At 39.5% G+C, this 11542-nt stretch overlaps 1 protein-coding gene across 1 annotated transcript in view; it reads right to left on the bottom strand.

The window, feature by feature from the left end:
• Window positions 1-333: 333 nt before the first annotated feature.
• FAXC (failed axon connections homolog, metaxin like GST domain containing) overlaps window positions 334-11542 on the bottom strand; it is a 42894-nt gene continuing 31685 nt past the window's right edge. Inside the window, exons 3-6 of the mRNA XM_089665237.1 lie at window positions 7757-7953; window positions 6750-6967; window positions 5627-5743; window positions 334-2989 (exon numbers count right to left, since the gene is read on the bottom strand). Of these exons, the coding sequence (XP_089521363.1) occupies window positions 2700-2989; window positions 5627-5743; window positions 6750-6967; window positions 7757-7953 (822 nt within the window). The 3' untranslated portion in view covers window positions 334-2699. The remainder of the gene's footprint in view (window positions 2990-5626; window positions 5744-6749; window positions 6968-7756; window positions 7954-11542) is intronic.

The following is an 11542-nucleotide window of genomic DNA, read 5'->3' as shown; positions in this document are numbered from 1 at the left end:
TAACAAGATCCAGGAATGCAGCAACATTGCTGGAGGAAATTCTGAGTGCCTAAGAGACTAAACGGTGCCACAGTGTTGGAGAGAGGTTATAGGAATGTTGCACCTAAGAGACCAAACAAGACTCGATCGGTACTGTATGCCAACCTTTGGCCATATCATTCTTAATATTTGTAAAGTAAAAATAAATTCTAAATGAATTAAAAAATATAAATACAACTAAAACAAAATGTCATGATGCGATCAGTAATGTATACCTACTTTTGGTCCACGCTGTATAAGCATATTATTGAATTACTATGTGAAAAAAACCTTTACAATAATTGAAAATAATAATAATAATAATAAATCATTTATTCTTATAGGACATTTGTGAACTCTGAAGTAAACATAGTGATACAGGCACAATAATAATCTCTTAAAAATAAAACTGGCTTTCAACCTCAGTTCCATTGCATAAAGTGTACATTATGTAAGCTATATTTTACAACACCATATCACGCTCAGTATACCCATATAGGGTAAACATAAATCACATGAAACTTTAATGGCAGCAGGCAATAAACTGTCTTTTCAGAGATGTTCTTCAAAGAATGGAGAACACATTTTAAAGGAGGGCTTCTAGATAAATAAAAATGCATCAGCAACAGCCTAAAGACAAATGTGCTAACAAACAAGATTTTATTTTGTGTTGTTTTTGTTATCCTCTGCTGAGTAATATGCAAATTAAGAAGTCCTATTGTCAGGTGCTCCCCATCAACACCACGTTTCAGCAACTTCATGATACATGATTCACAAAGTGTCACTCTACATAAAAAACAAATTAGCAAAAAGCAGCCTGTCTTGTAGGACTCAACACAGTATCAGGCAATCAGAGGCAATGGATTTGATGGCGCCATCTGTTGCTTGTATATTGAGTCCTTTTTTTTTTTTTTTTGTAATAATGTCTTGGGGGACACTTGCTTATTAAAGAGCGATAAATCTCTGCTGGTATACACCCCAATGCATTTAAGTGTTTTATACCTGGAGGACTTTGCAGTATTCAACAGGGGTCTTGCAATATGGACAAGTCAAACATAATGACTCTTCTTTACAAACTGTTTGAATACAACATACAGTACTCTCTTAGCAGTGTACACAATTAACAAGGAATAAATGAACTGATTGTGATATCTGAACTCAAAATCTAAGTTTTATAAGTAAACCACACTAGCATATGAATCCAAAAAACTAGTCTTTGTATTCAATGCCCCATACAGTAAATATAATTAATTATCCTAATATCAATAAAAGTGCAAGCTATACTTTAGGGATCACCATACTGACAGCACTCATTACTCAATCTCTTTTACATTTTTGGCTATAGTGCTATAAACTCTTGATCTATTGGATGTTTACTGAAACAACCACACATATTCTTGCACTCATGGAAACAACACATTTGGAATCAATATGAACATTGAAGACAGTCTGAAAATTCTTGCTATTTGTGCCCTTAATCAATAGAGTTCTGGCCTTTAAAGCTAACCTCAGGTAGATATATAACATTAATTAATGACATTTGTAGCAACTTTATATTTATTTTAAATGTAACTTGTGGATGTACCTGGATTTGACTTGGTATCATCCTCTTGTAATTTTCTGTACAATAAATCTTATGTCTGCCATACGTGGATTTAAATCTGGCTGGTTCATCAAGGATGAATTTTGATCTATGTATGGGCAGGCTGGTTATACAGAGATGTCTACCTATCGACTTCTGTACAACCACCCTGTTGGCTTTTTCCTGTTTGACCAGCATAGCAGGCTATAGCCAGCAGGACTGATCAGTGTATTCTGATGGCAGGGACGTCTCCAGAATACAAAGGCTCAGCTGGGAGGATTCCCCCATCCACATCAAGTGTATGGATAGAGGAATCTGGGAATTTTTTGGGGGGAATTGTTTTTTCTGGGAATTGTTCAACCCCTGGTTGAATGAAAAAAAAAGAAGCATGTATGTGATGCCTTAGACTGGAAATGTGGGAGTCCAGCAAAGGGACCAATCAGGTTTAATAAGGACACAAGCTGACAAAGAAACATGCTAGCTGGGAGAGAGTGCAGAATGGGCAGAGGGATGTTTCCATCAGTCTTCTACTGTCCTTTTACTGACCAATCACAGACAAGCTGTAATGTTTAACTGCAGTGAAGTGAGGTCACCAACCTGGCTGTGTTGCCCAACACACTTGTGTTAGTATCAAGATTGGCTTAGTAGAAATAACTACTAATCCTTTGGTGATTAAAACAGATCTCAAATATGTATTTCAATTAAGTATTTACCTGTATTCCTGAAGTTCAGCTTTAAGTGCTAATTGCACTAATCCATACCAACCAATCAGAATTTGCTCTGCTAAAACTAGACCAGTAAAGGATGGATGCAGATTGGTTTGTTATGGGTTACTGCATCTACATATTAGAACTCTTTATTGAATAAGGTGATTGTGATAACACCTCCAGCATATTTATCTAGAAACACACACAATGAAGGTCACAGTTAATATTTAACATCTTCAGGTGCAGCAACCAGTACACAAATGTAACAAAGCCTGCTGGCTGCATTGCTCCCACAGATATAAGGCTTGTTTAAACCAATGATGTGTGCAAAACCAGTACTAGTAGATATAAGTACAGGAATCTATCCAGCAGCTCTCCAAAAAGAATGTGCTTCACTTGCATTGTTCTTGATCAATATATTCATCCAGTTCCATATCAGAGTCAAAAAGTGAATGTCCAGTGTAATCAGTATCTGGGGTTTGAGAAATGCTATTTTCTGTTCCCTCATCATCAAAGGTCCCAGTCCTTGAATAAAAACTGAAGTCCAGTAGGGGAGTGTGCGTCTTGCTTTCCTCACCGCTGTCATCGGATTCATATAATGAGTTGTCGTTGTCATCATGCCATTCTGGCCAAAATTTCCTTCTTATTCTTTCACAGTACATAGCAAGATTAATGAGCTCCCCTGCAAAACAGAAGACTATTGTTAGATTGGTGTAAGTCAGGCATTACAAGTTATATGCATAGTAACATAGTTCCACATTGTTAAATGTCTATCCACCAAACTCAAACATTTTGTGGAACTTTTGAAAAATATTAAGCATTTCCTAATATTGTTATGTATCAGATCAAAAATACTTATGCATAAAAAGTGAAAGTATATCTAAATATATTTTTTGTTTTGGAAAAAGTGGCGAAGTGTTAGAACCCCTGGCATGTTTTTACTGAGGTCTTTGTCCCTGCACAGTCCCTTTATTTGTCTTAGTACGCATTGTCAACAGGACTAAAGTGATAGAAATTCAAGATTTTGAAGGTTAGAGAACAGGAATAAAGGGGAAATATTCAAATGGGGAACTTTTTCTGGTGCTAGCTAAGAGGGGATTTCCATTTACTTTACAGAGTTTTACTCTCACTTTCTGTTATATCTATAGGGCAATATGTGAATATTTAAACCTTTCCCGCCCTACCCACAAAAAAAAAAAAAGATTTGGCTTGAGGCACACTTTTAACAAATTATGACAAATACACTGTATTGCCAAAAGTATTGGGACGCCTGCCTTTACACGCATATGACATTGAATGGGATCTCAGTCTTAGTCCATAGGGTACAATATTGAGTGGGCCCACTCTTTGCAGCTATAACAGCTTCAACTCTTCTGGGAAGGCTGTCCACAAGGTTTAGGAGTGTGTCTATGGGAATGTTTGACCATTCTTCCAGAAGCACATTTGTGAGGTCAGCCACTGATGTTGGACGAGAAGGCCTGGCTCGCAGTCTCCACTCTAATTCATCCCAAAGGTGTTCTATCGGGTTGAGGTCAGGACTCTGTGCAGGCCAGTCAATTTCCTCTACCCCAAACTCTCTCATCTATGTCTTTATGGACCTTGCTTTGTGCACTGGTGTGCAGTCGTGTTGGAACAGGAAGGGGCCATCCCCAAACTGTTCCCACAAAGTTGGGAGCATGAAATTGTCTAAAATATCTTGGTATGCTAATGCCTTAAGAGTTCCCTTCACTGGAACAAAGGGGCCAAGCCCAACCCCTGAAAAACAGCCCCACACCATAATCCCCCCTTCACCAAACATTACACTTGGCACAATGCAGTCAGGTAAGCACCATTTGCCTGGCAATTGGCAAACCCAGACAAGTGAATCAGATTGCTAGACAGAGAAGCGTGATTCATCACTCCAGAGAACACATCTCCACTGCTCTAGTGTCTTGTGGCGGCGTGCTTTACACCACTGCATCCGACTCTTTGCATCGCACTTGGTGATGTAAGGCTTGGATGCAGCTGCTCGGGCCATGGAAACCTATCCATGAAGCTCTCTACACACTGTTGTTGTGCTAATCTGAAGGCCACATGAAGTTTGGAGGTCTTTAGCTATTGACTCTGCAGACAGTTGGCGACTTCTGCGCACTGTGCACTTTAGCATGCGCTGACCCCGCTCTGTCATTTTACATGGCCTACCACTTCGTGGCTGAGTTGCTGTTGTTCCCAGTTGCTTCCAATTTGTTATAATATCACTAACAGTTGAGTATGGAATATTTAGTAACAAGGATATTTCACGGATGGACTTATTGCACAGGTGGCAACCTATCACGGTACCACACTTGAATTCACTGAGCTCCTGAGAAAGACCCATTTTTTCACCAATGTTTGTAGAAGCAGCAATGCTTGATTTTATACACCTATGGCCATGGAAGTGATTGGCACACCTAAATCCAATGATTTGGAGGGGGGAGAATACTTTAGGCGATATGGTGTATTATTGAGTTAGCTTGTAGAAATGTACCTTTAAATGTGTTTCTAATATGAAGCACTAGGTGGCAGTGCATAGCAACAAAATATAAAGTAAATCAAATGTAAATGTAAATCAAACAGATATGCATTTTTGCCATGTTTATGCTGAAGTCCTGATGCATTTTGCACCTGTGAAATAAGGACACGTGACTGCAAAAAAGCACGAAAAATGCAATCACAGGTGGTTTTTAGATGCGTTTCTCATTCATGTAATTCATTTCTGGGTGAATTGCAACCAATGGTCGGGATCTTTTAAGAGCTTGCAGCCTGAGCAGGCTTTAGCCCATTGTCGGGTGAAAACTGCACTCCTGTGATCCATAGGAGTACAACCAAAAGAGCTTTCAAGGTTTGATCTAGGTCAGTGTCAGGGTTAGTATTAGGGTCAAATTAAGGGTCAAAGGTCAGGGTCAGTACATTTTGGATAGGATTTTAAAAACATTTTTTGAATTACTATCCGTGTGTCAGTTAGTGTCAGTGTGTTTTAGATGAGATAAAAAAACAAAATGTGCACTATTGTTTGTGCCCTACTACAGGTACAAACAATAAATAATATACACATATGTGATATCACTGTGATTGTCAGAAGCAGGAGAATTTATTTTGAATAATATATTTATTTTATCCATTTACCACCAAAAAAAAGCCCAATTTGTCCTAAAAAAACAAGGTATAATCCACCTGGATAGTAGTTGCTATGAAATGTACAGGTTTACTAATGCATGCCAAAGTTGAAAATTGTGTTCAGGCATTAAGGTTTTTTACCCTCAGTCACTAAGGGGTTAAAGTCATCCTCAGAATGTATTACCTTTTATGAGCTGTTCAGGTCTTGTACCTGGTAGAGTCCACATCGCCTGTGCCAAATGTCCAAAAATAGTGGCGTCTAATGTAGAAAACTTTGGTCCCATGATATACTTTTTATCACCTAAGGAAAATAAGTAATAAATATGGTGATTTACTGCAAAATTAATACATTGTTATTGTACATACAGTGTGATTCAAAAAGGATGGTACAAAAGAAAAGATTTATTCATAATAGAATGAACTTGACACAACTGTATTAAGATGAAAAGACACATTAACTGTCCAGGTTTTATATCTGAACTACAAATGTTTGATGTCAGCCCTACTGGCTGAAAGGACAGATCATTAACATTCACCACTGTTATCACTCTCACTACAAGTTTTTACTTTTGCACCATGACAGCAATGGTAAATGGACAATTGTTGAAAATTGAAAGGGGACTGTTGCCATGTAGGAAAGAATGTTTCAGCAATGTCGCTCTGGCCTCCACGATTGCCAGACCTATCACCCTGCAACTTCTTACTGCTACCCCCCCCCCCCCCATGCCACAGGACCTGAATGACCGGAGACGACGCATCACAGAAGCAGTTGCATGTATAGGCATTCCTTTTCTTGTCATCTGGAGCACATAGTATGGTCCTAAACACAGACTGCATGCATTTTAGGCCTAAAAGTATTAATGGATTGGTCTGTGACCAAGTCCATCGTACCTACATCATGCAGAAGAAGTCTGGTGGAAATCCCATGCTCCCGTGTAACACATGCAGGGGCAGTCCCAATACTGATGACATCATCATGCTAGGCGGATGTCAATGTCATTCCGATGTGGTGAGCAATCCTGATGTACCCTGTCAGCTGGTGATTATATAATGGGTCTCTCCATGTAGTAAATGCTTCTCACAAGGTAAAAAAAAAACAGTCCTGCCAGATTGTGAAATGTAGTGGTTCTATTATCAAATTTGACTACGCACATCACAAATGAAATCTGAATTTTCAGATCTCTGTTCTAAGCAAACCCAGGAGCTGGGAGAGAATATCTCTCTCTCTTTGCTGGAACATGGAGAGGTCCTGTACCATTTGGGAATTTCTAATTTCCTCCCTAGAGAATATAGAAAGAAGTGATTACCAAGAAGTCCAGCCAGAGATCTCATGTCTTTCTCCATCAGTTTATAAATCTCGTCCTCAGAGAAGCGTCCAATGCCTTGTCCATACATTTCGCGCTTCACAATGCCTTTTGTAAGGTGGCATAAAATCCATTTCAACAAATCACTAAATGGCCCAGGGATGGAGATCATTTTCTGAGTCTCATGTAAATTGTCCACCCATTGACAATAGGCTAAGGTCCTGCAGCAAAAAGAACAAATGGATTGTAATTCCTTTTCTTAGCATTTCATATAAACACTATGAACATTTCAAGGTTACCATACAAATATATAAGAAATAAAAGGAGATGATTCTATAAACAGTCAAAAATCAACATACTCAACAACCATCTTTTAGCTATCTTACCCACACACAGCAAGATTTACTGCAGAAAACAGGGTGACAAGATGTGAGCATTGTGTAACAGTTATTCTGTCTTTTGTAAAGTGCCTATGGTAGAACTCTATCAAGCTCTTCTTAAGAGCTCGTGACACATTTGGACATTGGGGGCAGTGGTCACAAGTTGCAGGCAGTCAGCTACAGTATATAGTCTGGACCACAGTTATAAAGTACGTAATTGACAGACAATTATAGACTACAAGGAACTGATTTTTTTTTACTATATCTATGGCTAATGAGTTATTGTTTCCATATGTGTGAATTTATATATCTCTATAGCAGTATACTGTTAGAACAAGAGCAGAAAAGCAAGAACTAACTACATGAAGAACCTCATTAAAATAAATAAGTGCCAAGAGTCATGTAACACCTGGGTCCTGAAGGAAGGCCTAAATCCTCTACTGGGTTCAAAGATTTGATTGGAATTTCCATTTACAAGCTAAAAGCCATAAACTATAGTTTTGCTGTTAAAGAGAACTGCATTATGTGCAAGCTAATTTTCTAGATTAGGCTCAGCAAAAATAATTACTCTTAATTATTGGTGTGAGTATAGCTTTTGAATGTGGTATGTTTCTTCAATGTAAAACTCACCAGTAGAAATGTTCCTCCACCATTTTGGTGACTGCTCTGGAAATGGCTCTTTCATGAGGGTTGAGGTTTTTGTTCAGATTCACTCCAAGTTTCTCCTCCAAAAAGTCAATAATGAACTCGGTGCCAGACACTCTTGTGTGGTTATATTCTATCCAAGGCATTTTCCCCTGAGGTGACAGCTTCCCATCAAAGTAGTTCTAAAATACACACAAAGAACAAATTGACTTTAACTTTTATGAACATTCAGACAAAGAAATGTCTAAGGTCTGGAAAGATAGTACAATTGCATCAGGAAATGTGCTGACATGGCTATTAGATTATGGGCCTCTTGATAACTGCTCTTAGGTTTTATAACTGAATATCACATCTAACTTGTTTATGTAGTTTTGTGTTTTTACAGTCGAAGCAGCTTACAGATCAGTACACAAGAGAAAAAGATTTTGCTTATCTTAGGCCCTTTTCACACGGGCAGACTGATGATACCCTACACCCGATCCTATCTGCTAAAATCAGACAGATGGGGATCCGTTCCCCATCTGTCTACTGTAGTGGATCAGATGGCAGTCGGGTGTAAACAGACAGGCAGTCCGTTTACATCTAAGTGCCCATAGAGGACAACGGGCTGTATCTGTGTCCGCTCTCCATATGCAGAGGGGACATGGACAAGCCACAAGCTTGCTCAGCGAGGATCAGTGGACAGATTCCCCGCTTAGTAAGAAAATCCTGGTGGATTCTACCCCATGTGGAATGGTTCTTATGCCCAATACCCCTGTGACAACAATGGCGTGCCTGCCCTGTAGTACTTTATAGTTTATCATGAGTTGCCAGTATACTAGTCCTAAGTTAAACATGTTGAAAAAGACTATCTGAGGAATTCATAAGGAGTGTTATAGACACTCAAAAGAAGACAGGTACATGAATCTGTCCATGTCAGCACTGAGAAAGGTGTGTCCTTCCTCAGTGCACTCCCACCCTCCCCTGCCACTGCACCCATCACACTGACTAGCCAAGGAAGTGAGTGTAGCCTGATGGGGAATTGAGAGAGTAATTCTGCTTCAATGATGGCCTTGGAATCCATCCACTGCCGTGCACCATCAATCACAGGCAAGGAGGTCTGATGGAAAACTAGTCTCAGAATTCCCCATCAGATGCAGCGGCTGTGAATTACAGTTGTTGGGTTGGCAGAGTCAGAAGGGGCATTCCAAGACTAGTTCCTCATCAGGTCTGCCTTGCCTGTGATTGCCAGTGGATACTGGACTGACAATCATCTATGGTATCTGCCCGTTGCCATCCGCTGTCAATCACAGGCAAAGCAGACCTGATGGGGAACTAGTCTCTCAGAGTTTCCCATCAAGCTCCATTGTCAATTCAATGTGACTTGACATATTGGCTGCAGGAATGTGAGCAGACTTCATCCTAGCAACCAATGAAGTAAATATAAAACACATGCAAACTATTTATTGTATCATTTTTTTTCTATTTTACTTTAATAAAGTAGTGAACATACAGTGCAACCCCCTCCCCACCACCACCACCATGCCAACATTGAGTCGGTCTTAATTAATTTGCTTAATTAATTATTTTAGAATCTCTCACAGCCATAGTGACAGATTCAAAAAGGGGCAGTAGTAAAAGCTACCTGAACCTGGTGCAGGTGTCAGAACTGTACCAAAACTGGTGCAAGGCTTTTATGAATTAGATGCAAGCCATAGTAAAGGAGACATACCACCAGAAAAGTGACATTACTGCTTTATTGAGTTCCCATGTATATAGTATAGTCTCTTTAATAAACCGAATTGATTGATGATGCAACACATTGGGCTCATATACTGTTATCATTTAAAATCTAACCCTAGTAAATTTTAATTCTTTAGCTTTGGATGATTCGGGATGAGTTAAAATTTCTCTTAGGTGTGTTTTTTTAAAAATCAACAATCGCATCCACCCCAATTACCATATAGCAGTACACAAACTGAGAGCAAACTTATCTGAAGACTGCCTGTTCCTTAAAAAGATGCATCAACACACCAGAAACCCACCCACTTTGCTAGTTTCAAACTTATCAGAGTGAATTCCAAAACTGTCTTTTTTTTTTTTTTTTTTTATTTGGTGATGACACACTACAACTCTTTAGCAGTGTCACTGGGTCTAACTAAACTAAACAAGGTCCTAGGCATTTAACAGCTTTGCCCCCTCACTCTTCAAGCCACCTTTCATATAATGTATGCCCTATTCACATATTCCAATAATATCAGAAAAATAACATTATGTGCTTAAACATTTACTTAGGACCCCAAAAACTGTATATATTCTGAAAGCAGAAGATCTATAGAATAAATAGAATAATAGACAGTAGTCCCAATTTTGCATGTTGCATACGGTGAACAAAATTTTCAAAATGAAATCCGAGGACATCCTTCTGTACTCACCAGACTTTGGCACGGTGTTGCTGGTGACTCCACTCAGTCCATCATCTGCTGGTGAGTTCCCTCCCCTAATCCCCATTAGTAGCAAGACAACAAATAATCCATATTATTACCAACTGTTGAGAAACTCCATTTTCTTGGTCTCTATGTCTGTACTCTCTGTTGGATCTTACCTATCTCACCATACCTTCAGTGACACTTACTATTATATTACTACTACTCTTTTTCTTTTTCCATCGCAGTCCCCCAAGGTTCTGTCCTTGGACATCTCTTATTCTCAATTTACACCTCCTCCTTGGGTCAGCTGATAGCTTTCTATGGCTACCAATTCAATTTCTTTGCTGATGACACCCAAATCTATCTTTATACCCCTCAGCTTACCCCATAAGTTTCCTCGTGTATCACTAATTTACTAACAGACATATCAATATGGATGTCATATCACTTCCTCAAACTCAATCTATCCAAAACTGAGCTTTTATTATTTCCTCCCCCACGTGCCCCTTCCCCTGATTTCTCTGTCAAGTTCAATGGCACAACTCTCAATCCATCCACAAATGCCAGGGTGCTAGGGGAAACCCTGGACTCTGAACTCCTTTGGGCCCACATCCAATTGCTGACCAAATCATGCTGCCTCAACCTCCTCAATATCTCCAGAATACGCCCTTTTTTAACCAACAACACCACAAAGCTTCTAATTCACTCCCTGGTTATCTCTCTACTGCCACTACCTCCTCATTGGTTTGCCTTTACATAGGCTATCCCCGCTTCAGTCCATCATGAATGCTGTCACCAGAATCATCCAGCTTACCAACCGTTCAGTGTCTGCTACTCCTCTCTGCTAGTCTCTCCATTGACTTCAGCTCACTCAACGAATAAAATACTAACAACAACTGAAAAAGACATCCACAACTCTGCCCCCAGCTACACCATTAATCTGGTCTCAAAATACCAACCAAACAACTCTCCTCAGTCCTCCCAAGACCTCCTGCTTTCTAGTACCCTTGTCACCTCCTCTCATGCTTGCTTCCAGAACTTCTCCCGAACCTCTCCCATCCTATAGAACTCCTTGCCCCAATCTGTCCGACTATCTTCTAATCTATCTATCTTTAGACAATCCCTGAAAACCCATCTCTTTAAAGTAGCCTATCCTGCTTCTAACTAATATACTGTGTTTTTACTTTCTCCATCAGCTCATCCCCCACAATTACCTTTTGTATCACTTGACCCTCCTTCTTTGATTCTAAGCTCTAACAAGCAGGGCCTTCTGATTCCTCTAGTACTGAATTGTATTTTAACTGTACTGCCTGCTTTATTTTGAAAAGCGCTGCGCAAATTGTTGGCGTTCTATAAATCCTGT

This window comes from Staurois parvus, unplaced genomic scaffold, assembly GCF_062004578.1.
Source record: "Staurois parvus isolate SC_StPar_1 unplaced genomic scaffold, SC_StPar_1.0 ptg000048l, whole genome shotgun sequence".
NCBI lineage: Eukaryota > Metazoa > Chordata > Amphibia > Anura > Ranidae > Staurois > Staurois parvus.
The sequence above is the reverse complement of the archived record's forward strand: the minus strand, read 5'-3'. Positions and strand labels throughout refer to the sequence as shown.